The sequence below is a fragment of the Pseudophryne corroboree genome, chromosome 6, assembly GCF_028390025.1.
Source record: "Pseudophryne corroboree isolate aPseCor3 chromosome 6, aPseCor3.hap2, whole genome shotgun sequence".
NCBI lineage: Eukaryota > Metazoa > Chordata > Amphibia > Anura > Myobatrachidae > Pseudophryne > Pseudophryne corroboree.
The window spans coordinates 115,224,185-115,251,295 of NC_086449.1; the positions used below are offsets into that span (position 1 = coordinate 115,224,185).

Genomic DNA, 27,111 nt, shown 5'->3' on the forward strand with positions numbered 1-27,111 from the left:
TAGTGCTGTAAAATAGCTTCTGCAGCATGTGTATGGAAACTGATGTTCTAACTCAGTGGTTCTCAAACGGTGTGCATCAGGATACTGCCAGGGGTGCCTTGGATTGGTGGTCTAGGACCAATTCCAATTATTTATGGTCAATGTAATAGCTACCAGCTCTAGTTTTTCCTGTCAATCATAAAATAGGTGGACAAATAGAAGCAAATCTTGTTCCTCACCACACAATGCAACCAAAGGATAACATATAAACAGTTAATTTAATATTTCTTTCTAAAAAAAAGTTAAGAAACTTTTGGCCTAGGAGTGCTGTGAAAAAAATTTCTGATACTCTAGGCCGCCCTGATTCAAAAGTTTGGGAACCACTGCAATAACCCATACTTTATTTTGCAAACGAGACAGAATAGGACTTGAGCCCATGGGTCATCAGCTATAGACATACATTCATGTGTAAGGGACCCTTTGTGTAAGTTGAATAGCAAATTTATGATTTCAGATGCATTGGCATGATTAGTTACAGAGGATACAATATGAAAATACTGGACAGTGACAATTGATCGTGCAATATCACAGGTCCCTGTAGTCCTCTCCTCTGCTAAAATGACTAGTTTGAGGACATTGCCCATGGTGGGGATGGGGGCAGCCAATCACAATTCTCGTCATACGTAGGAGAACAAGCAGGGCAGGTCCAGACAGTGCCTCACCCTGCAAGGAAGTAGACCCCATAAACAGGAAATTTGATACATGAAAAAGTTCAGTGGGGTCTCCTACTCAAAGGCTACATTGTTTCAGCCAGGGTAGCACTGCAGGAACTTCAACAGGTCACTACCATTGTGCAGAATGTGCCAATATGTATTCCTGAACATGCTTAGAAGTAAATTCTCATGTAATCTTCTCACAGGGCAAGACAACAAGCAAAGAGTCTGGTTTATGATGAACTGGATACAAGCCTGAATGTGGATTGAAGTCACCAAGCTAGCAATTGTTGCACTGCATTTCTTCACTGGCCTCAAACCAGGCTTTGGGAAACTAAGCTCCTATGCTTTGAATATGAGCCAGTGAAGAATATTGCACATTATTCCTACAGCAGACTCCGCTTTCGCCATTCAGCCCTTTACACCAGGAACCAGAGTGTCAGACTGTTCGCTAATTTACTGGTGTTCAGGAAAAATTACAGCGACACACAAGACTTTAAACCATAAAAAACTTTTAATTCCGTTCCCTTCTTTACACAAAAACCCAAACTCATTAATAAAAAAATCCCTGGATATTGTAAAATCAAGAAACATCCCCATGCCGGGGTTGTGGGCAGACAAGGAGCACAGAGGAACCAAGAACATCGGCTTGAGAGCAGGCAGCAGAGGAATGGGGTGTTATCGACTCTGTTCAACTGTGGAAGTGAGGGGGAAAAAGGTTATTTCACACTGTTCAATATGTAAATATACTCATATAAATGAAGCGCTTATGCACAGAAAAAAGGTACCGGTTTATATATAAAGCAAATACACAATTTGTATATCATGCTAATAAATGGATACAGATCTGCTTCATTGTGCTGTGTACCCAACCGATACATAATCCTGTTTTATTAAAAGTAACAAGGGACATCAGGCCTCTATGTGCAGGTGTTGGGAGAAGGGACACCCTTTCAGAAAGGAAATACTGCAATAGATTCAATTCACCAAGAACCAGTACCACCACTTGTTCTTAATGGTTAGACCAGAGGTTTTGAAACAAGGTCCTCAAGGCACCCAATGGTCCAGGTTTTAAGTTCATCCATGCTTGGCAACAGGCGACTTATTTACCTATATGTGCTGAGCAATGGATATACCTAAAATCTGGACCATTGGGGAGCCTTGAGCACCACGTTTGAGAACCTCTGTGTTAGACTTCAGTCACAACGGATAGTGTCTGCTTCCACTGTGTGCAGGTAGGCAATGATTACACTATGGTGGTGTCAAAGGAGAAATATGTAAATTAAGCCTACAAATGGGCATGGTGATGTACTGTAAAATTATCTTAAAAGGTAGATTACATGCCGAATGTCTATATCCTTTAACTTTACATATAAGCCACAGAGGAGACTATTCCATAAGTAAAAGGTTCCTCTATGCACATTAAAGGGAGATTCTACTGTAGTTGGGGGGGGGGGGGGGAAAGGTAGATTTACGGTAAACTTACCATAGTTAAAATCTTTCTGCAAGGTACACTGGATTCCACAGGGAACAACATTGGGGGTGTAGAGTTGGATCTTGATCCGAGGCACCAACAGGCTAAAGCTTTGACTGTTCCTAGGATGCACTGCACCGCCTCCAGGCACTGGAGCTGTTTCGTTAACCAGTCCAATGCAGTAGCAGGTAAAATAGAGCTGGTAGATGTTAGCCACATAGAACAACATTCTCACGGCAGAAGGAGGTACCAGCGGCTACTGCCATACCAACCCAAAGAAGCTAAGTGCGTCAGGGTGGGCGCCCTGTGGAATCCAGTGTACCTCACAGAAAGATTTAACTATGGTAAGTCTACCATAACTTTTCTGCAACGGGGTACACTGGTATCCCACAGGGAACAACATCGGGGATGTCCTATAACAGTTCCTCATGGGAAGGGACGACCGCCTCAGAGAATCCTTTGGCCCTCAGGAGTGAAACTTCAAGAGCCACGCCGTCAAAGCCAGGTCTGGGTAGACACAAGGGCCCCGAACAAGGAGGTCTGGGCGTTGAGGTAGTGGTAGTAGTACCCAGTTGGAGATCCAGAAGGGACAACCCCAAGCTCAATTGTTGGGCCTGTAATCACCAGCTCAGTGACAGACGGACCTCCGGAGTCAAGGAGATCATTTGAGACCTGATCCAGTGAGGCAGGCCGTCCAACTTGGAAAGACTAACCTCTGTAGAGGGCGGGAATGAAATGGAGCGTACTCTACCATATCGAAAGCAGACACCATGAGGCCTAGTACTTGCATCGCCGAGTGTATGGACACTCTTGGACGAGAGAGGAAGCATCTGATTCTGTCCTGAAGTTTCAGGACCTTCTCCGGAGACCAGAAGAAATGTTGGTTGTGTGTGTTCAGTAACTCCCCCTGGTGCACCATGCTCTGAGCAAGGACCAGCGAGGATTTCTTCCAGTTGACGAGCCACCTGTGGGCTTGTAGGAATTGGATAGTCAGTTCCAGATGACATAAGAACCTATGGGGAGTTCGCCAGGATCAACAAGTCGTCCAGATACGGCAGGATCCAGATACCCTGACGGCGGAGGTCTGCCATGACCATTGTGTAGATCCGAGGAGCCGTGGGCAGTCCGAAAGGCAAGGCTTGGAATGGATAATGTAGGTTGCCAATAGCAAACCGCAGATATTCTTGATGCGACATGGCAATAGGTATGTGTAGGTAAGCATCCTGTATGTCCAGGGATACCATATAATCCTTGGGTTCCAAAGCCAGTACAATAAGAGCGCAGGGTTTCCATACGGAATTTGGATACCCTGACAAAATTTGTTCAAAGATTTGAGGTGAGTATAGGCCTGAAGGATCCATTCGGCTTCGGAACTAGAAACAGTGTTGAATAGTATCCCCTGCCTCTCTGAGACAGGCACCGGCACTATCACTCCTGAATCCAGGAGGGATTGGACAAGCAAATGTAGAGTTTGTGCTTTTAACGGATCCGAAGGGATAACAGTTGAGCAAAACTGGCGAGGGGGGACTTCTCTTGAAAGAGATTGCGTACCCGTGAGAGAGACCACTTCCTGTAACCAGGTGTCAGAAGTGGTCTTTAACCATAACTGGGCAAAACTGCAGAAGTCGGCCTCCCACCCCGGGGTCATGCAGCAGGCTTGTCCGGTTTGGAAGCAGGCAGACGGGCACCCCAAGACCGTTTAGGTTTGGGCTTAGAGGATTTGGAAGTGCGAGCCTGTCTCGGGTACGCCTGACCCTTTGCTTTACCTGGAGGTCAAAAGGAACGAAGAGTAGAACTCTTAGCCTTCAGAGCCGAAGGATTAGTACTTGGGAGAAATGCCAGATCAGATCATCTCCAAAAATAGTATATCTCCCTTAAAAGGGAGCACATCCAAGGTCTTCGGTTGACCTGGACTCAAAGACCAGGACCGTAACCACAGAATCCAGCAAGCCAGGATAGACGTAGTAGATGCCTTGGCCGCCATAACACCTGCATCAGAGGCCACCTCCTGAATATATTCGGAGGCTGTGGTAATGTGTGACAGATTGTCTGGCAGTGTCCTAAAAATTCAGGAGGTAGCTCTTCAATTGCTTGAACCCATGCTTCAATGCCTTTGTTCAGCACAAGAAGTTGCCATAGTGGGTCTATGTGCAGTACCTGTAAGGGTGTAAATAGACTTCAAGCAACCTTCCACACATTTATCCATCGGTTCCTTCAAAGAGGTGAGGCAGAGTAGATGACACCACAAGATGGGCTACATGCGAGTCCACTGGTGCAGGGTTTCCCACTTGTTACTCAACTCCACAGAAATAGGATAACGAGCTAGCGTCTTTTTAGACAGAAAATTTCTTTCCGGGAGAAGACCAGGATTCTTGACGTACAGTATGTCAATTAAATGGTCAGAATGTGGTAAAACTAATTTAGTAACCTTCTGACGTTTGAACTTATCAGGTTTCTTAGACGTGTCAGAAGGGTCAACGTCATCAATCTGAAGAACCAGCTTGATAGCCTCCACTAGGTCAGGGACATCCACGTCTGTTGTAGAATCAGCAGTATCAGCATCTGATGGATCAGTATATTCCCCATCCGAATCGGAAGAATCATCCGAACCATTAGTAGATTGTGAGGAAGAAATGGCCCCGTTAGAGGACCCTTTGGTCCCAGAAGGGCGAGAGTTAGGAGTTTGTTTAACCAAGGACTGATTTAATTGCTGTAACTGGGTTGAAAGAGTATCCCACCCATGCTGGATTAACTACAGGGACAATATGTGGCTGTAATGGCACAGGAGGTCCCACAGGGGGCATAAGCCGTGTTACAAGCGTAGTCAGCATATTGGAAAATGCAGCCCAAGGTGGGTCTTGATGTGCCACAGGTGCTGCAGGCTGACTAGTGGGGGCAGAACACCCAGTACCTGAACCCTCAGCAGAAATCTTTTCCTCAGATAAATCCGTGACGTCTGTCACGGCTAGCGAGTTTTGAGGATCGGGCAGCTGAGACTTGCCCAAGGAAATAGTTGGCTGTGGATGAACGAGACGGGGGGGTTGGATATAGTTCCTTCTCATGGGACAAGGGGCAATGAAGAATGTAGGTGGAGCTAAGTCAGTGGACTGTAGTTCTTATGGACAGGGCTGAGGTAGAGAACTGTGGCTGGTGAACGATTAATTAAAAACGCAGTTGTAGACAAAGAACTGCGGGATGTGGCTTGAAAGACGAGGTTGTGAATAATGAACTGCGGAACTGTGAATAGTAGTTAAAGACGTGGCTGGAGACAAAGGACTGTGGCTTGAAAGCCGATGTTGTAGATTATGAACTGCGGAACTGTGGATGGTGGTTAAAGACGTGGCTGGAGATGAAGATCTGTGGAGTGTGGCTAGAAAGACGAGGCAGAAGACCCGGGACCGACTGTGCCCAAAGAGTCTTACTGGACCGGGTTTTCCAGGAGCGCTTCCACAGGCAGCAGCAGGCTAGGAACAGCAGGGCTGCAGCAGCAACAGAGAACCGGCCAAGCAGGGTCAGGAGTAACCAGAATACGGCAAGAATCCTGGGAGCACAGGCTAAAGCACCTACAACAGGGTTGTAACTTGAAGCACTGGCATCCCTGTCCTAAACCAGCCCCCTTTTGTAGGGAGAACTTCCCCTGGATTGGCTGGAAGAAACAGGAAACAAAAAGTATGCCTCAAACTTGGTCTCCAACATGTCGGCGCCCAGTAATGCAGACCTTTCTGCATAGCCACACAGCTCACTGCCCCATGTCTCCTAGCAACGGCTCAGCAAGAGCGACCCGCCGCCACGAGCAGACCCCCTCACCGCAGCTACTGCTGCCCTTGGACCCGGCGCAGCAGCCCACCTCTGCTGCTGCCCACACGCCGCCTGAGAAGCCAGCCCCGCGGCCCCAGCGTACCGGTAAGACTCCGGACGCTGTCAACGTCAGCACTGCATGGTGCAGGAGCGTCTGGGGATTTCCCGCCCTGTGTAGCGGACATTATTGGGAATGTAACAGTACAATACAGCCAAACACAATACCGGACAAAAACCCTGTGTTATGTAACCGCAAATTTACAGCACAACAGAGGATTTAAGCGGTATCAAGTGACAAACACACAGTGTAAAATACTAAACAGTATATCCTGTGGAACACTATATGGTATATGAGACCCCGACGCACTTAAAGCCCCAGGGTACAGAATATAGTGATAGCAATGTGTGTGATACACAGAAAAGAATACACACAGCAGCTATAGGCACACAGTCACAGGTGCAATGCAGAAATTACATATAAATCAATAAAACTGCACTGGACTAGTAATACATATAGCTATGTATACAGATATAACAAACAATGCACAATAAACACTGGATGTATATCACAGAATACTTGTATTAAATATTCATATAGTAGTGCACTTGTTCTTAACTAATGCTGTCTAAACGACATGTAGAATATTTAAGTGTCCTGTAAATGCACTGTGCTGATGAGACAGGTGGCTTTACAGAGGAGACAGTGCGCAGCAGTCCCAGTATCAGCGCAGCTATGTGAAATGGCGCCCAAACGCTGAGAGAGAGAGATGCAGCTCCAGGGCGGGAACACCTGCTGTAGATGGCGCCTGGAGCTGGGGGAGGGGTTACAGGTCAGCAGCTTATCCCCTCTGCTAGACTTTTCCACCGGGTACTATGGAGCCCATGTTAAATGGATTTTAGTAAATACGATCTGTGCTCCCTGCCCTGGTGGATATAGTGGGGTCCCTGCACGGCCAGTGTCCACGCCACTGGGACCGCGACCGGATCGCGATTTCGGCGGGTCCCAGCTAGGGGGACCCTCTTACCTCCACCCTGAAGTGCGGCCACGTGATCCAGGAGAGCAGCAGCGGTGATGTGTGCCTTATGGGAACCGGAGAGCCTCCGCTGCAAGTACCCTGCAACCAGGGTGCGGGAGTATGCAGCGCCGCTGAGGGAGGTGACTGAGCAGCAGCACAGAATATCAGACTGCAGCCCTTGAAGTCTTCTTTCTTCTATAAAAAGCTCTTTTCAGGGATGCTTAGCGCAGCCCACCTGTTAGCTGCCTGCACAGCAGGCACCAATTTACAAACTGAGCTCCAGTGTCTGGAGGCGGTGCAGTGCATCCTGGGAACAGTCAAAGCTTTAGCCTGTTGGTGCCTCGGATCAAGATCCAACTCTATACCTGATGTTATTCCCTGCGGCATACCAGTGTACCCCACTGCAGAAATCTTGTTTAGTTTTTCTTGGCACCCCTATGGGTGAAAACCATAAATGTGCAATGTGCTGACAGAACCTCACAGCTAACTGAATTTGCCCCCTTGGGTAAAGGATCAATAGTTCTAAAAATAGGATTTTGGTACTTACCAGGTAAATCCTTTTCTTTGAATCCATAGGGGGCACTGGAGTACTCTTGGGATATGGACGGCTTTAGCAGAACAAAGGCACTGAATATTTAAATTTAGAATTCTCCACCCCTCCATATCCCCGAGTACCTCAGTGTTTTTTACTGAGCCGAACAGGAACTTTAGAGAGGTTGACAATGGAGAATTACCTATAACATAACGGACAACAACAAAGTTGACACATAACGTTACTGACAACGAAACAGTTGACACCATAACCGATAGAACCTTATAATTTGAACCAGTCGGTGAAAATGTGTTACCATAAGATCCCCTGAGCTTAATACAACCCAGGTAAAACTGCTCTGGGTGGGCGTCCAGTGCCCCCTATGGATTCAAAGAAAAGGATTTACCTGGTAAGTACCAAAATCCTATTTTCTTTTTCATCCACTAAGAGTCACTGGAGTACTCTTGGGACGTACCAAAGCTTCCCCCCGTGGGCGGGAGAGCTGTTTGACACCTGTAACACTAGGCGGCCAAAGCTAGATGCTGATGCCGCAAACGTATCAAACTTGTAAAAGCGCACAAACGTGTGCACTGAAGACCATGTAGCCGCATGGTCAAGCTGCGTCGTAGAAGCTCCACGACCAGCTGCCCATGACGTTCCCACAGAACCTGTGGGATGAGCTATTACTGATGTAGGCGACTGTAACCTAGCCTTAAGGTAAGCCTGACGTATAGTCAGTTTTATCCATCTGGATAAGGTCTGCTGAGAAGCTGGCCAACCCCACTTGGCAGCATCATAGAGAACAAACAACGTATCCGTATTACGAACTGTAGATGTTCGGGACACAAACGCGTAATGCGCGTACCACATTCAGAGTTCTAGAATGTACTGTTAACACAGGAACTACTATTGGTTGATTGATGTGAAAAGATGACACTAGCTTTGGTAAGAAATCGGGATTCGTCCGAAGTTCCGCTCTGTCATCAGGAAACACCAAATACGGTGGCTTGCATGACAAGGCACCCAAATTTGAAAAACGCCTTGCCGAAGCGAAGGCTAGAAGAAAAATCATTTTCCAAGTGAGAAACTTAATATCCACTTGCTGTAAGGGTTCAAAATATGAAGACTAAGAAATCTAAAACCAGATTCAAGTCCCATGGCGCTGTAGGTGGAATAAATGAAGGCTGTACTCTGAGGACACCCTGCAGAAAAGTGTGTACCTTTGGCAATAGAGCCAATCGTCTTTGAAAATAAATTGACAACGCAGATACCTGCACCTTCAGTGTAGATAAACGCAGTCCTCCATTCAACCCCGGCTGTAAAAATAACAGAATACGGGATAACTTGAAAGATGATGTCGGAAACTTCCGAGCTTCACACCAACCTATATAGGCACGCCAAATTATGTAATAATGAGCTGCCGTAACCGGCTTCCTAGCTCGTAACATGGTTGGTATAACCGATACTGTAATGCCCTCTCTTCTTAAGAGGGCGGTCTCAACAACCACCCCGTCAAACGCAGCCGCGCTAAATAGGGGTAAAAGAACGGACCCTGTTGTAACAGGTCTGGACGTAGTAGGAGCGGCCAAGGATCGTCTGCGAGTAGTCCGCGGAGATTCGAGAACCAAGCTCTCCGAGACCAATGAGGCATCACTAGTATGACTGTGACGGACTCTCTTTTGATCCGTTTTAGCAACTGAGAGAGCAGCGGAAAACGGTGGAAACAGATACACGAAGCTGTACGGCCACGCGATTGTGAGAGCATCCACCCCCACTGCCCTTGGATCTGTCGTTCTGGACACATACTGGGGCGTTTGTAATTGTGGCGATGCCATCAGGTCCACCTGAGGGTAACCCCACCTGTGGACCAACATGTGAAACACCTCTGGATTTAATGCCCAGTCTCCTGGATGAAAATCCCGACGGCTGAGATCATCCGTCTAGCAGTTGTCCACTCCCGGAATGAACCCAGTCGACAATATCACCTTGTGGTATTCTGGGCAATTGAGGATTTGAGCTACTTCCCGCATTGCCATGCGGCTTCTCGTTCCTCCCTGGTTGTTGTGTATGCGACTGCCGTCGCGTTGTCTGACTGCACTTGTGCAGTCTGAGAACGAAGCATGTAGTGCATTGTAAATTGCACGGAGTTCCAGGACATTTATAGACAGCAATCTGTCGTGATCCGTCTAGAGACCCTGTCGCTGACCATTTTAAACTACAACTCCCCAACCTCTGAGACTCTCGCCCAGAGTAGAGACACCCTCGCCCCCCTGTGGGGAATCTGCCTATGTGAGGGCGACCACTGCTGTTGAAATGGACGCGAGTGAAAACCTCCGAACTGAAACGCTTCGAAAGCCCATCATTGTTCCTAATAGGCGAATACACAAATGTACCGATAGTGTGCGTGGCTTGAGCACTAATTGTACCAGATGGCGTATAATCTGTACTTTCTGGTGTAGTAGTTAAATTCTTTGATTTACCGTATCTGGAATCATACCTAGGAATTGAAGTCGTTGAGACGGAATTAGATGCGATTGTTTTTGAAGTTGACACTGCAACCGTGGTGTACGTTAGCAGCGCAAGTCGGAGTAGCATCTGTTGAGACGGAGCTCTTATGAGCAGATCGTCTAAGTATGGAAGGATTGTCACTGCCACGGATCTGAGATGAGCTATCATCACAAACATCACTTTGGTGAATACCCGAGGCGCTGACAAGAGGCCAAACGGTAGAGCCTGAAACTGTTAATGGTTGTGGCGTATTGCAAAACGCAAGAACCTGTGATGAGGTGACCAAACCGGAATGTGTAAGTACGCATCCTGGAGATAAAGCGCAATCTTGTGGCTCCAAATATGCAAATACTGACCGCAGAAATTCCATCTTCAATCTGTAGTAAGTGACTTACTGATTGAGACTGACGGAGCCCTCCGGTTTCGGTACCACAAACAGACGGGAATAATAACCCTGACCTTGTTGGTGTACCAGGCCTGGAATTAAAAACGGCTGAATCCAGCAGAGACTGAATGGCAACCTGCCAAAATGCCTTCTTGTCGTCCGACAGAGGCAGTCCTGCCTTGAAAAACCGCAGTGGCGGGAGACAGCTTTCTTTTAACCCTAAAGAGCGGATACATCCATGAGTGGATGTCTGGAAACCCGGCAAATGTAACGTGTAAAGGCGCGCTCCCACAATTGGAAATTCGAGATGGGCTGGGAGCCAGTCAAGCCACTGGCTTGTTGTGACTTTAGCGCCCTGGCGTTACAAGGCGTGACTGTTTTTGTACCACAGCCTTGAAAAGACTGAAGTCTAAAGGCTTTAAACGCCGGACCAGAGTATTTCCGTCTTGATACCGGAGGAGGCAATGGCGGGAAACTAGACTCCTCCTCCCCCTCCCCCCCCCCCACCTTGGCCTGAAAAATGCATTTGTCAAATCTAGGACCAAACAACTTCTGGCCTTGTCGTGCTGAAACTAGCGACGATGAAAAGCGAGAAGCGAGCTAACAGGCGGCAGCAGAAGCTGTACAGAGATACTCAGCAGCTTCTCAGATGTGATTAACGATAAGTATAACGTGATCGTCATTGTTTCCATACACAGAGCGCCCTAGTGACCCAAATGTATCTTGGGTCTTTATAAAGTTTGACACAGACAAATTCACCAATGGCGGATTCTCCAATTTAGATGTCACTGTGTGGAAACGGGTAAATAGACTTAAATCTTAGTAAGATATCCTAAATAAAAAGCCCATTGAAGATCTCTGTCGTTTAGTAAATACAACGGATTAGATGTTAGAGGCTCCTTAGTCTCTGTAAATTTCAGAGACTGACTCACTGGTCATTAGCAATGTATGGTTGTCAAAACCCGCACTATCTGACTGCTGGTCTAATGTGCCCTCCTCACTCGTATTTAGCGCTGTGAGGTTTGACATAGAATTGTCAGACTGCAACATAGCAGAAATGTTTAAATTATAAGACCAGTTAAATTAACACCCTGGTACCCAAAGTGAAGTTGGACCTTTGGAAAGGCTGAGACTCCTCCGTTAGAGCTGGCGGAGTAACTTCCGAGACTCCGATCTTACCGCTCCTGTCGAGCGGAGTCAATTTGAATTGCCAATGCTTAACATAGGATCTGGGAATGAACCGGCTTCCGGAGTGGAAACCTACAAAACATACTGAACATGTGGTAGATTTATGTACAGACATTGTAGTAAAACTTATTTTTAGTCTGTGCTGGAGCCTTACTCCTTATACAGACAGACAACACAATAGCCAAAGGACAGACACTTGCACGACTCAGTAAAATTTTTACTTAAGGTGTGTATATATTATATATATATATATATATATATAGCCGAAATACAGTTCACATGGCCAGCCTATGTGAAACCTGAACCAAAATTCCCACTAACACTACTGCGCCTCCGGTGGAGTAGAAATGTAGGGCAGGAACATTCTGGAATTACAAACTGGAAGAAACAGGAAACATGGTTAAAATGGCCCCCATGCCATGCTTACACTGATAATCACAGGACAGGTTACAATACCTGCTGCAGTGTTAATATAGGCTCAATAGTCTATTATACAGTGATAATCACAGTCTAGTATAGTGATAATCACAGGCAGGTTACAATACATGCTCCAGTGTTAATATGGGCTCTGCCTGCTGACTAGTGATGAGCGGGTTCGGTTCCTCGGAATCCGAACCCGCCCGAACTTCACCTTTTTTTTTTTTTTACACGGGTCCGAGCGACTCGGATCCTCCCGCCTTGCTCGGTTAACCCGAGCGCGCCCGAACGTCATCATCCCACTGTCGTATTCTCGCGAGACTCGGATTCTATATAAGGGAGCCGCGCGTCGCCGCCATTTTCACACGTGCATTGAGATTGATAGGGAGAGGACGTGGCTGGCGTCCTCTCCGTTATAGTAGAACACAGAGTGACTTAGTTAGTTATAATTGGTGGGACGGGGAGCAGCTGTTAGGGAGTACAGTGCAGGGTTTTGATTAGTTTAATCCTTTGTTTCTCTGCCTGAAAAAAAGTCTCCACCATATCTGTGCTCACTCAGTGTGCTGCACTGCTGCATGATATATCTGTGCTGAGTGCACTGCTCACACTGCCTAATTGTGGGGACTGGGGAGCAGTTATAGCAGGAGTACAGTGCACAGTTTTGCCGACAGTGACCACCAGTCCAGTATTCGTTTGTCTGCCTGAAAAACACTGTGGTGTTTTTTTTTTCTTTCTTCATGCTAGTTTGTTTAGCAGTCTACTGACAGTGTCCACCAGGTCCGTTATACAGTATATTATATATATATATATATATATATATATATATATATATATATATATATATATATATATAAGCACTAAGCAGCAGTACGGTAGGCCACGGCTGTACCTACTACCTCTGTGTCGTCATTTGTCGTCCATAAGTATAAGTATTAATAGTATACTATCCATCCATCTACATTGTATACCTGTGGTGGCTTTTAGTTGTGCGCAAAATATGGAGAACAAAAATGTGGAGGTTAAAAAAATAGGGAAAGATCAAGATCCACTTCCACCTCGTGCTGAAGCTGCTGCCACTAGTCATGGCCGAGACGATGAAATGCCATCAACGTCGTCTGCCAAGGCCGATGCCCAATGTCATAGTACAGAGCATGTAAAATCCAAAACACAAAAGATCAGTAAAAAAATGACCCAAAAATCAAAATTAAAAGCGTCTGAGGAGAAGCGTAAACTTGCCAATATGCCATTTACGAGACGGAGTGGCAAGGAACGGCTGAGGCCCTGGCCTATGTTCATGGCTAGTGGTTCAGCTTTACTTGAGGATGGAAGCACTCATCCTCTTGCTAGAAAAAAGAAAAGACTTGCGGCAAAAGCACAGCAAAGAACTGTGCGTTCTTCGAAATCACAAATCCCAAAGGAGAGTCCAATTGTGTCGGTTGCGATGCCTGACCTTCCCAACACTGGACGGGAAGAGCTTGCGCCTTCCACCATTTGCACGCCCCCTGCAAGTGTTGAAAGGAGCACCCGCAGTCCAGTTCCTTATAGTGAAATTGAAGATGTCAGTGTTGAAGTACACCAGGATGAGGATAAGGGTGTTGCTGGCGCTGGGGAGGAAATTGACAAGGAGGATTCTGATGGTGAGGTGGTTTGTTTAAGTCAGGCACCCGGGGAGACACCTGTTGTCCGTGGGAGGAATATGGCCATTGACATGCCTGGTGAAAATACCAAAAAAAATCAGCTCTTCAGTGTGGAAGTATTTCAACAGAAATGCGGACAACAGGTGTCAAGCCGTGTGTTGCCTTTGTCAAGCTGTAATAAGTAGGGGTAAGGACGTTAACCACCTCGGAACATCCTCCCTTATACGTCACCTGCAGCGCATTCATAATAAGTCAGTGACAAGTTCAAAAACTTTGGGCGACAGCGGAAGCAGTCCACTGACCAGTAAATACCTTCCTCTTGTAACCAAGCTCGCGCAAACCACACCACCAACTCCCTCAGTGTCAATTTCCTCCTTACCCAGGAAAGCCAATAGTCCTGCAGGCCATGTCACTGGCAAGTCTGGCGAGTCCTCTCCTGCCTGGGATTCCTCCGATGCATCTTTGAGTGTAACGCCTACTGCTGCTGGCGCTGCTGTTGTTGCTGCTGGGAGTCGATCGTCATCCCAGAGGGGAAGTCGGAAGACCACTTGTACTACTTCCAGTAAGCAATTGACTGTCCAACAGTCCTTTGCGAGGAAGATGAAATATCACAGCAGTCATCCTGTTGCAAAGCGGATAACTAAGGCCTTGACAACTATGTTGGTGTTAGACGTGCGTCCGGTATCCGCCGTTAGTTCACAGGGAACTAGACAATTTCTTGAGGTAGTGTGCCCCCGTTACCAAATACCATCTAGGTTCCACTTCTCTAGGCAGGCGATACAGAGAATCTACACGGACGTCAGAAAAAGACTCACCAGTGTCCTAAAAAATGCAGTTGTACCCAATGTCCACTTAACCACGGACATGTGGACAAGTGGAGCAGGGCAGACTCAGGACTACATGACTGTGACAGCCCACTGGGTAGATGTATTGCCTCCCGCTGCAAGAACAGCAGCGGCGGCACCAGTAGCAGCATCTCGCAAACGCCAACTCGTTCCTAGGCAGGCTACGCTTTGTATTACCGCTTTCCAGAATACGCACACAGCTGAAAACCTCTTACGGCAACTGAGGAAGATCGCAGAATGGCTTACCCCAATTGGACTCTCCTGGGGATTTGTGGCATCGGACAACGCCAGCAATATTGTGCGTGCATTACATCTGGGCAAATTCCAGCACGTCCCATGTTTTGCACATACCTTGAATTTGGTGGTGCAGAATTATTTAAAAAAACGACAGGGGCGTGCAAGAGATGCTGTCGGTGGCCAGACGAATTGTGGGCCACTTTCGGCGTACAGAAGACTGGAGCATCACCAAAAAAACCTGAACCTGCCCTGCCATCATCTGAAGCAAGAGGTGGTAACGAGGTGGAATTCAACCCTCTATATGCTTCAGAGGATGGAGGAGCAGCAAAAGGCCATTCAAGCCTATACATCTGGCCACGATATAGGCAAAGGTGGTGGAATGCACCTGACTCAAGCGCAGTGGAGAATGATTTCAACGTTGTGCAAGGTTCTGCTGCCCTTTGAACTTGCCACACGTGAAGTCAGTTCAGACACTGCCAGCCTGAGTCAGGTCATTCCCCTCATCAGGGTTTTGCAGAAGAAGCTGGAGGCATTGAAGGAGGAGCTAAAACAGAGCGATTCCGATAGGCATGTGGGACTTGTGGATGGAGCCCTTCATTCGCTTAACCAGGATTCACGTGTGGTCAATCTGTTGAAATCAGAGCACTACATTTTGGCCACCGTGCTCGATCCTAGATTTAAAACCTACGTTGGATCTCTCTTTCCGGCAGACACAAGTCTGCAGGGGTTCAAAGAACTGCTGGTGAGAAAATAGTCAAGTCAAAACGGAACGCGACCTGTCAACATCTCCTCCTTCACATTCTCCCGCAACTGGGGGTGCGAGGAAAAGGCTACGAATTCCGAGCCCACCCGCTGGCGGTGATGCAGGGCAGTCTGGAGCGACTGCTGATGCTGACATCTGGTCCGGACTGAAGGACCTGCCAACGATTACTGACATGTCGTCTACTGTCACTGCATATGATTCGGTCACCATTGAAAGAATGGTGGAGGATTATATGAGTGACCGCATCCAAGTAGGCAAGTCAGACAGTCCGTACGTATACTGGCAGGGAAAAGAGGCAATTTGGAGGCCCTTGCACAAACTGGCTTTATTCTACCTAAGTTGCCCTCCCTCCAGTGTGTACTCCGAAAGAGTGTTTAGTGCCGCCGCTCACCTTGTCAGGAATCGGCGTACGAGGTTACTTCCAGAAAATGTGGAGATGATGATGTTCATTAAAATGAATTATAATCAATTCCTCCATGGAGACATTCACCAGCAGCAATTGCCTCCAGAATGTACACAGGGACCTGGGATGGTGGATTCCAGTGGGGACGAATTAATAATCTGTGAGGAGGGGGATGTACACAGTGAAAGGGGTGATGAATCGGACGATGATGATGAGGTGGACATCTTGCCTCTGTAGAGCCAGTTTGTGCAAGGAGAGATTGCTTCTTTTTTGGTGGGGGCCCAAACCAACCAGTCATTTCAGTCACAGTCGTGTGGCAGACCCTGTCGCTGAAATGATGGGTTGGTTAAAGTGTGCATGTCCTGTTTATACAACATAAGGGTGGGTGGGAGGGCCCAAGGACAATTCCATCTTGCACCTCTTTTTTCTTTCATTTTTCTTTGCGTCATGTGGAAGGGCCATCCTGCGTGACACTCCTAGATGGGCCAGGTGTTTGTGTCGGCCACTTGGGTCGCTTAGCTTACTCACACAGCTACCTCATTGCGCCTCTTTTTTTTTCTTCTTTGCGTCATGTGCTGTTTGGGGAGTATTTTTTGGAAGGGCCATCCTGCCTGACACTGCAGTGCCACTCCTAGATGGGCCAGGTGTTTGTGTCGGCCACTTGGGTCGCTTAGCTTAGCCATCCAGCGACCTCGGTGCAAATTTTAGGACTAAAAATAATATTGTGAGGTGTGAGGTGTTCAGAATAGACTGAAAATGAGTGGAAATTATCGTTATTGAGGTTAATAATACTATGGGATCAAAATGACCCCCAAATTCAATGATTTAAGCTGTTTTTTAGGGTTTTTTGAAAAAAACACCCGAATCCAAAACACACCCGAATCAGACAAAAAAAATTCGGTGAGGTTTTGCCAAAACGCGTTCGAACCCAAAACACGGCCGCGGAACCGAACCCAAAACCCGAAAAATTGCCGGTGCACATCACTACTGCCGACTGCAGTTTAATATAGGCTCTCTATTAATACCACCTATAGATATGGCAGCCTGTCATGCTATTCTTTCCCTTACATTTTCCCCCTTGCAGCCGCGCTGTAATCAGCCAGTCCCCCCCCCCCCCCCCCCTTCCCCCGTAGCGCTGTGTCTCAGCGGGGAGTCGGGAAGCTCATTGCAGGGAGGCGAGGGACACTTATTGCAGAGCAGCGGAGGTCGGCTGGCCGGAGCGGCGCGTAGCGGCTTCCGGCGTCGCTAGCCGAGCTGCGGCGGGTCTCCCCCTCCGAGCGCTGGCACTTGCAATACAGCGCTGACGGAGCGCCTGGGGCGGGCGGACGGAGCGGGCCGGCTGTATGAGCGGGCGGCATTACAACACGGACCCCACACAGCGGGGCGGCAGCCTGCGCTGACCGCCCCGTTTCCCCAGCATACCTTGTTGTAGGGAGGCCTGCGACGGGCTTCTATCTGTAAGCTCCGAGCTCTTCAGTTAATGGCTGCGACAGGGCTTCTATCTGTAAGCTCCGTCCAGCTGTTGCAGTAGGCTGCCTGTGGCTGTGAGGGTGCTCTTTGTGAGGACAGACACGCCATGCGCTGTCCGTGCAGCGGCACTATCCCGGACCCATGTTTTTACAGAAACTGGGAAGGGATGTGCTAAGTGAAAAAGTAAAAATGTAAAAGTAAAAATGAAAAATTAATAAAATCTTCAACTAAGTGTGGGAACTCCACACAAGCCTTGTTAGTTCTGTGAGCACAGAAAAAACACTGAGGTACTCGGGGATATGGAGGGGTGGAGAGTTCTAAATTTAAATATTCAGTGCCTTTGTTCTGCTAAAGCCGTCCATATCCCAAGAGTACTCCAGTGACCCCTAGTGGATGAAAAAGAAATACAATAGACATAGAACAGCAATAGCATTCACAGATGTTTAATGTTAACAGCCATGGTGCTTGACCGAACAGAGGATAATTTAGATATGCACAAAATAGGGTAGGGATAATGGCCTCCTCTGTGACATTGCTAACAAGACCAGAGCCTGCACTTAATGCAGACAGCTACACTTAACAGAAATAATGTATAACAGAGACAAGCACAGGGTTAGTGATAACCAAAATGATGATATACTCACTGTAGGTTGATATATCTATCTCATCAGGCAGCTCGCCCACATTGACTTCAAATCGGTCTTGGACATCATTTAGGATTTTGGCATCTTCTTCATCGGATACAAAAGTCACAGCTAGACCCTTTGTGCCAAACCGGCCCGCACGAGCCACCTAAAAACAGAAACAGATATAGTTATAAAGGGTGATTACAAACAACGAACTGGTGGATCCAAGCTATGTCATCTACACAGAACTTCACATGCACATTTAGCCAAACCACAAGCTGTAAAATATTCTATATAAAGTCAAGTTTCCTAGTATTATCCTTCTGTATATTTAGGGACCTTACCCTATGCAAGTAGGTATCAGAGTCCTCAGGCATGTCGTAGTTGAAGACAATATTAACCCTCTCAATATCCATCCCACGTCCAAAAAGATTTGTGGCCACCAGAATTCTCCTCTGGAAGTCTTTGAACTGTTGGTATCGGGATAGCCTGGCAAACAGATTGAACAGTGAGTGATAATCACAAAAATAAAATTGTGGTTCATATAGGATTGTGGCTACATTTATGGCAGAAATAACGATGTGAATTTCCATAAAAACATGCAATTTCCATAAAACACAAATATGCAGCTATCTCACGATGCCTGTGACTGTGCATAGGTAAATGGGTTTTTTTCATTACACGTAAAGCCCATTGTGTGCTATTACAGTGGGGATTCCCCATGTTCTGGCCTCAGGCTGTATAAATAAGAGAAGCTGCTGGTTTCACATGAGTCTGGATCTGTAAGGGGCAAGATATGGTTTCACAAATGTTTGAGCCACAGGATTTAGGTGTAATGCATTTGTGATTTTATTATATTTAATACGTTTTCTATGGTGCACTATACCTAGATGGAGCCTCGCTCATCTAGGTCTTCTCTGGTGCGCCATGGTTTATTAGCATAATCCTTTCATCTATTGTTCTCAGCTGCAATACAATACAGAGAACAATACAGCAGGGGATTAAGTCATTACAGCACTGGCTCAGTTAATCCTATTAAAGGGATAGATGAGCAGGGCTCCATCTGTATGTCCCAGCGGGCACTGAATGTAAGCACATGCTGAAGGAAGCAGCAACTTGACCAATCAGTTAAAGGCTGGACAGGCACACCGTGACCTTTATAGCACCACAGAAAGATTATATAGTTATACATTTGTTACATTTTTAATAATAAAACATCCAAGTTGCATATATCAGCCTAGGGTTGGTTCTAAATCGGAGTGGGAGAAGGGACCTTCTGACATCACTAGGGAAGGAGACACGTCACCAGGGGGAGGAGCTACGGCCGAACAGGGTACCCGAAAAGTACCCTCGCGGGCTCACTCCGCTCGCCTCGCTTCGTGTGCGGTGATACTAAAGGTAATAGTTGGCGGCGTGGATAGTAGAGGTACTATACTGCTGGCCTAGCTCCTCCCCCTTGTCATGCCTCCTCCCCCTGACGTAAATGGTCCTTTAGGCCACTTGAATCTAGCATCTACCATCAGCCTAGGCTGCCACATGCTGATAGTCAGCACAAAACATGCACCAAAAGGGAGCAGCTGCATCAGAATTCATATACATACCTACACAGCCCAATAAATCCCTCCACCCGTGCCACCTCTCTACATGTACAGATTTAACAGACACATACTTCTTTTCACTGCAGACACTCAGTACACAATACTGCATATTGTGCTTCTCTGTTGGATGTCACCACATTCATGATCCACAATGTTTCTATAGGAGTAGTCAAAGTATGGCTCTATTCAGACATATGCAACACCGATATTTATGGAGTTGAGAGATCTGACAACTGCACATGAGCCAAGCTTACTTAGCTATGACGCTTGCAGTGAGGATTTCTTTGTAAAGTTATTAACAGTCAGGGGCTGTTTGGAAGTGGCAGTTGTCATGGACTTTTTTTCCAAGGCGAGTCTCAATCTACATCTGCAATCCTGTATGCAGAGAACATGGCGCCAGCGTCTCAGATCCTACACGACCTTAAGTTCACTCAGATGTTTGATTATCAAAAGAAATCAATGTCCACTGCAGCGTGCACGTACACATTTGCTTGGATCTAACACGCTACTGGGAAATAAAAGCTTTAGAAAACTATGCCAGAACCAACCCACAATCAAATTCTATATTAAAAAGGCAGCGTTTAAAGTGGTTCAGACATGTCTGTAAAATGGAGCCTAAAAGAGTACCATACCAGTGCCTAAATAACACACCTGGATGGAAAATAGCACGTGATGCACCAAAGAAAACATGGCTAAAGCAGACTGCCCAAGACCTTCAACTATTGTACTTACATATTAAGGATGCCAAACAAGCTGCACTAAACAGAACCCAGTGAAGTGGCTGTCATACAAGGAGGGGGGTAAATTGAGTAGTACGCGTGTTGGAAGACAGATGGTTCCACAGATGTCAAATCTGTATACAATATCATTTAGTGTCATCTGTCAAACAACGACTGTCAGAATCTCAGATAAATACAATGGGGGAGATTCAAATGTTTGAAAAGTCAGTTGGTGTCTGTTTTTTCCTAATTAACAGACACCCAACCGACTTTTCAAACATTTGAATACCACCCATTGTGTACTTTTGTTTTGGTATCTGTTGGAAGTGAGCAAGTTTGAGTTTTGTCTATGGAGAAAGTGCAGTACCGGTTGGTGATTAGATTCTTATTTTTGGATGGGAAGACGTGTGAGGAAAGCAAAGTAAGGTTGGAAGCAGTTTATGGGGACCTTTCACCTTCGATAACAACCATCAGATATTTGTTCAATTAAATCAAGCATGGTCGTACATCCGTCCTTGATGAAGAGCATCCAGGTCGCCAATTGAGGTGACTGTGGATGAAATGGTACGGTTTCCAAACATGAAAAAAAAAATGGCTCGGCAAAAAGATTTGCATCGAACGAGGAGGTCATCGCCGAAACTGAAGCCTATTTCGCAGAGTTTGACAAATCCTATTTTTTTGGAGGGCTTGAAAAAGTAGGAATATCATTGGGCCAAGCATACCGAGCTAAAAGGGGACTATGCTGAAAATTTTGATTTGTACCAATACATTTTTTTTTACCTGCCTAACACGGGTACTTATCAATCACCCCCTGTAGTACCGGCAAGCTTAGGGTGTGTACACACGGTGGGATAAATCTGTGAGATTTTGACTATATAGTCAAAATCTTATGAAAAGTTAGTGTATATCTCATGGTGCTAGGCAGCTTGCGATACAGATCCGATCCCGATGCGCACTCCCGTGGGGTCGGTATCGTAAGGCTAGATAGGCCTTCCTACCTCTATGACTGTTATCACCCAGTTTGTTATTGTTATTTCAAATTGTAAAGCGCAACGGAATTTGCTGCGCTATATAAGAAACTGTTAATAAATAAATAGATAGATTGTGCAGGCAAGTCAATCTTGACTATCTAGTGTACAATCTAGTACAAAGTATAGTCAAAATTGGCACTTAGTCAAAATCGTACATAGACAAAATCTCAAGTACAGATAGTCAAAATCTGTACCATCTGGGCTGGGAAATCGCATAGTCAAAATCGAACATAGCAGGGATCTCACCGTCTGTACACACCCTAACTAACAAAATTTAGTTGTCTTGCTTGGATCTGCAAAGCCACAAGTGCACGTTTCAATTCATTGTCATGCTCCTACAGCATCAGCATATTATCACACACCTGCTGTGTATGCATTAGTGTACATCTATAAATTTCAAATTATTTGTCCAAAGACAAATAATTGTTCCTGTACAAACAAAGCGCAAACACCTCACCTCTCCTCTTGCTGCATGCCCCTATGGATAGCGATAGCCGGGAAGTTCTGTTCTACCAAAAGCTGAGCCAGTGCCACACACCTCTGCACAGACTTTACAAAGATCACCACCTGAAGGAGAAGGTTGCAGTCAAGGTTTGCAGAGCACTTAAGCACATGGATCATAATGGATGTCAGCAGAACTTTAGACTAACCTGGTTGAACTCCAGCACATCTAGCAGGTCAAACAATTTGCGGTTCTTCTCGCTGTCTTTCAACTTGACGTAATATTGCTGCAAGCCGTGAAGCGTCAACTTTGTTTCATCATCCACAAAGACCTCCATAGGCTGAGGAAATATACACTGCTAGTTATAGAACAGCACAGAAACAATGAGAGGTCTGCCACAGGCTAAAGAGCTCCCAGAACTTACATCCTGCATGAATTTCCTGCAGACAGGCCGAATTTCCTTGCTGAGAGTGGCACTGAACATCATGCACTGCTTCTCGTGAGGGGTGAGACGGAATATCTCCTGCACGTCTCTGCGCATATCTGAGGGAGAAACAAGCTAACAATTTAACAACCCCTAACTCACAAAACATTACATGAAATTGTAATTTCAGACCTCATGTATGATGTTTTAATGGTGAGATGTCCATGAACCAAATATTATTCTGAGATGCACGCAACCTCAAATGTGGCTGTAGCTAGAGATTTTTCACATAATGCATGTGTTGTGGCTGCATTCCCAAACCCATGTATGTTTCAGAGTTGTTCAAATCTTAGTTTCTCTGTGGCAGCTAAAAAGGTGATTTTAGGTGGCAACAATGTGGGTAATTCCAAGTTGATCGCAGCAGGAATTCTGTTAGCAATTGGGCAAAACCACGTGCACTGCAGGGGAGGCAGATATAACATGTGCAGAGAGAGTTAGATTTGGGTGTGGTGTGTTCAATCTGCAGTGTAAAAATAAAGCAGCCAGTATTTACCCTGCACAGAAATAAAATAACCCACCCAAATCTAACTCTCTCTGCAAATGTTATATCTGCCCCCCCTGCAGTGCACATGGTTTTGCCCAACTGCTAAAAAAATTCCTGCTGCGATCAACTTGGAATTACCCCCAATGTAAAGTCATGCAAGGGAAGCAGTTTTGTGGGTGTGTCCTGGGTGTGTAGCTAGAATTATACGCGTTGCATATGCAGTGACAACGCCAAATGCAGATAACACTCCTGTACCCAGCACGAGGAAGGAGCAAGTGACGATGGTGGATGCTTTCACTCATGGAAGCGTGGCCGATGCTATTGCAGAGATATACACTTTACAATGTGTATATAACGGCGTTAGCCATCTGTGTACAGTGGGTGTCCATCCGTACGGCTCAGAATCAGGCCCACCAACTGTCCAGCAGATACATCCCTCATATCTACTGAGACTAACAACCTCACCATTGTTTCCAGCCCATACAATTCCTTACCTAGCTGCTCCAGCATCTTGTCACACTCATCCAGGACAAAGTGTTTAACGTTTTTCAAACTTAGTGTCTTTTGTCTAACAAGTGCCAAGGTACGCCCTGGAGTTCCCACCACAATGTGAGGACAACTTTTGTGTATTGTATCTTCATCCTTCTTAATAGAGAGACCACCAAAAAATACTGAAACCTGTAAGGTGAGAAGATATGGAGTTCAGAAATAAAAATCCTGCGCCATAATTAAACACAAAAAGTAAATTAAGAAATGAAAAAGGTGTGTACTTTGTTTTCAGCAATGAAATCCAGGGCTTACCTTAACTGTTGGCATATATTTGGAGAATCTTTCATACTCCTTGCTGATCTGGAAGGCCAACTCACGAGTGTGACACATAACAAGAACAGAGACTTGTCCCTCCACTGCTTCAATCTGCTGAAGAGTGGCCAGGACAAATACAGCAGTCTTCCCCATACCCGATTTGGCCTGGCACAAGATGTCCATGCCCAGGATGGCCTGAGGGATACATTCATGTTGAACTGAAAGAAAGAGTGCAGAGTGGTCAACACAAGGATGTCTTGACAAAAACTAGAAGATAGAGGATGATAGAGCAAGGGGTGACTTCAGGAAGCAGTTCGGAGTAGTCAGGCAGGACATTAAGCAATGATACTGGGGAAAGACTGGGTACGCTTACCTTCAGAGGGATGTTCAAAGCCACAGTCCACAATGGCTCGAAGGAGTTCAGGCTTTAATAAAAAGTCCCTGAAACCAGAGCTGTGTATGGACACATACGACCCTTTAACTTCTTTTCTGCCGGCTGGTGCCGGAGTCTCAGTTGCTGCCTGGGGCTCGTCATCCTCCTCATAGTCCAACAACTCATTTTCCACATCCTGCTCTGTCATGATGTCTAAAAGGAAAAGGACAATGTTATTCGCATTCCTTATAATGCTGAATTGACACCTTATTACAATAGTAGTGAGATCAATAAGCAAACCGAAAAGAGATCTCTTTACACAACTAAAAACAAGGTATAACATTATCAGTAATTTATATAGCACACATATTTCACAGTGCTTTACAGAGAATATGTGGCTATTCACATCAGTCCCTGCCCCAGTTGTGCTTACAATCTAACACGAGTTATAATGGGCATAAACAGACATTTGTCTCAGATTACTGTAATTAAAATAAGCCAGTAAACTATGAAAATATTTTAATGTTGGATTGGTGGCTCATGAAGCAAGCCATTAACCCAGCAGTCTTCAACCGCTGTGCCGCGGCACACTAGTGTGCCGTGAGCGGTTATTAAGTGTGCCGCCTGAGCTGCTGACTAGGTGCGCATCTGCCACCCTTACTTAACATTTCGGGCCCGGGCAGCTCAGATGCGGCACGGACCACGACCTATACACATCATAGGTCATTCACACACAGCGTGTCATTGCACCCCTCCACGCCCACCTGCCTGCCCGCGTCTGCTTAGTGCTGCTGCTCCCTTCTCCTGCCGCACATGTTTAAGGCTGCTGAAGCTCCCCTTCACTGAATGACAGCGACAACCGAGCTCCTTCTTTCGCTCCAACAGACAGGTGCAGTAAGAGCCAGTGTGTTTTGTTTTTCTGTGGAGGGACACTCTAAGTTATAGTGCAATTGTTGTAATACTGGAGAGGCCATTGTATTTGTATTAATGTGGGGGGCAGGTTGTTTGATTTACTACTTTGGGATCCAATATGCTTTTATTAATTGTGGGGGCCAACGTGCTTGTACTATTGTGGGGGCCTACGTGCTTGTACTATTGTGGGGGCCTACGTGCTTGTACTATTGTGGGGGCCTACGTGCTTGTTTCATTACTGTCATGGCAACTGTTTGTTTCATTATTGTGGGGGCCACTGCATGTGTTTTTGTTTTGCCCCGTGGGGTACTGATGGTGTGCCTTGGCAATTTGAAAGTCTTGTCGGTGTGCCGCAAGTTAAAAAAAAAAAAGTTGAAAATCACTGCATTAAGCTTTAATCTGAATGTTCCTCTAAACATGTAAGAAATCAATATGGTCACGGTTCCCAAATACAACTATATATTACATCAGGACATGACAAGTCCAGAATTCAGGTAGTCAGGATAGTTACAGATGAATGGGAGTTCTCTCTAGTCACCATGTACAAAGTCAGTACACATCAGGGGATTGCCCTATGAGAGTGCATACAGATCACCATCACTGTAGGAACATAGGGGCAGATTTATTAAGCCCGGGGAAGTGATAAAGTGGAAGGTGATAAAGGACCAGCCAATCAGTTCCGTATTGCCATGTTACAGGCTGGGATTGAAAAATTACAGTTAGGAGCTGACTGGCTGGTCCTTTATCACTTCACCGAGCTTAATAAATCTGCCCCATAGTATCAGATCACTGGAAACAAGACAGGTATGTAATCTCACTAGCGTACACACACCTGATTTGCACAGAAGATTTAAGTTACATGGATTCAGAGGGCAGTCACAAATAGGCATCAATGACAGTGCCCTTAACTACAAGTTTAAATGTAATCTGCTTAACCCCATATTAAGAGTTAATACCTCCCTGGGCATGAAACAAATGTCACACTACTAGACATGAGCTTTAGGTCAAAGACAAGTATTGTTTCTTCCTGATGAGCAAGAAATACAGCAGGGAACACAGTAACTTCCTCGTAACACACAGACGGCTATATGGACCGAAGCTAGGAGAGAGATAAACTACCAGCCAGTTTCTGTCATTTTTAAACATCCTGTAACACGGCAGCTGGGAGCTGATTGGCTGGCATTATACTTTCTCTCTCTAATCCTTGATACATTTCCCCAGAGAGCTAAGCCTGCATATGGGGCATACCTGTGTGTATGAATGGTGGTGTGGGGAGGGGCTCACATACCTGTGTGCCTGTATATGAATGCATGGGGGAGGACGTGGGGGAGGGACATACCTGTGTGCCCATATGTCTATGTTTGGGACCCACATTTGTGTGCATTGGGGGGGGGGGCTACAAAGGCAATCAGCACATACAATAGCTCCCCTCCCAGAAACAGGCTGCTGGGACAATGGCAGACTCCCCCCACCCGCAGAACCCGCTGTTGTATGTACATACAGCTCATATGTGAGCACAGATCCCAGCCTCCATTACACAGGGACTGCTGTAGGCCCGATACACAGAATGAGGCGGGATTCTTCATTCATTTGGGACCGGCAGCCACATGATCATCTCCAGCCCGTCTTCTCATTGCTCATCCCGATAGCCACCATCTGAACAGGCCCCGGCCTCCGTAACTCTCCGGCCCGCACACAGCGTCCTTACCCGGTCACCCAGCCCTTCTCGCTGCTGCCGTACACTGAGGCTCTCACCGGCTAACTCCTATACAGTCCCGCCTCTCCCGAGTCTGGAGCCTGAGAACCAGTCACGCGGCGCAGTGCCGGCCACACCGGCGGCTCCCACTCTCCTGGCCCCGCTTACCTTGCCTCTCCTACCGATACACCTCCACGTGTGCTGCTGCTGCTCCTCGCCGATTCTCTCGGCCTAGATTACCCAGGCCCGATTTACGCCCCGCCCACGAGTGCTGATAGGCCGAGTCTCCGTGTGACGACCCGGCACACAATCACGCAGCACGTACAGTATAAATAACAGGGCGTGGCGAGTGCTAGATCCCGGGAAGATGGCGGACTTTGTTACTGTTAAATCAACACCTCATTGGCCAACACGCGGGGGCGGGACTACTACAAAGTCCTTACAGCAGCAGCAGCATCTGCCGCCTACAGGGATGCCAGTCTAAATAGAAATAAGTGTTATGATGTCTTACAAACGGCCATGTTTTCGGAGACATTATCCGGTCTCGCGATTTATACGGTCAAGCGGAAACTAGTAC

The 27,111-nt window shown here is 46.5% G+C and overlaps 2 protein-coding genes across 8 annotated transcripts in view; one reads left to right on the forward strand and one right to left on the reverse strand.

Annotated features, from left to right (window-relative positions):
• The window catches only part of ADGRE5 (adhesion G protein-coupled receptor E5), a 295,974-nt gene extending 294,431 nt beyond the window's left edge, over positions 1 to 1,543 (forward strand). For all 7 annotated transcript variants that reach the window (XM_063931714.1, XM_063931719.1, XM_063931718.1 and 4 more), the window contains one exon: positions 899 to 1,543. In XM_063931714.1, the coding sequence (XP_063787784.1) occupies positions 899 to 931 (33 nt within the window). In that variant the 3' untranslated portion in view covers positions 932 to 1,543. The remainder of the gene's footprint in view (positions 1 to 898) is intronic.
• DDX39A (DExD-box helicase 39A) lies at positions 1,188 to 26,888 on the reverse strand. The gene is made up of 10 exons (XM_063931721.1): positions 26,703 to 26,888; positions 23,927 to 24,139; positions 23,551 to 23,771; positions 23,244 to 23,427; positions 22,206 to 22,324; positions 21,990 to 22,121; positions 21,797 to 21,906; positions 18,336 to 18,480; positions 18,010 to 18,157; positions 1,188 to 1,387 (listed from the first exon to the last, which is right to left on the reverse strand). The coding sequence occupies exons 2-10, from the start codon at positions 24,132 to 24,134 to the stop codon at positions 1,371 to 1,373; spliced, it is 1,284 nt and encodes a 427-aa protein (XP_063787791.1). The 5' UTR covers positions 24,135 to 24,139; positions 26,703 to 26,888; the 3' UTR covers positions 1,188 to 1,370.
• Between the last annotated feature and the right edge of the window lie 223 nt (positions 26,889 to 27,111).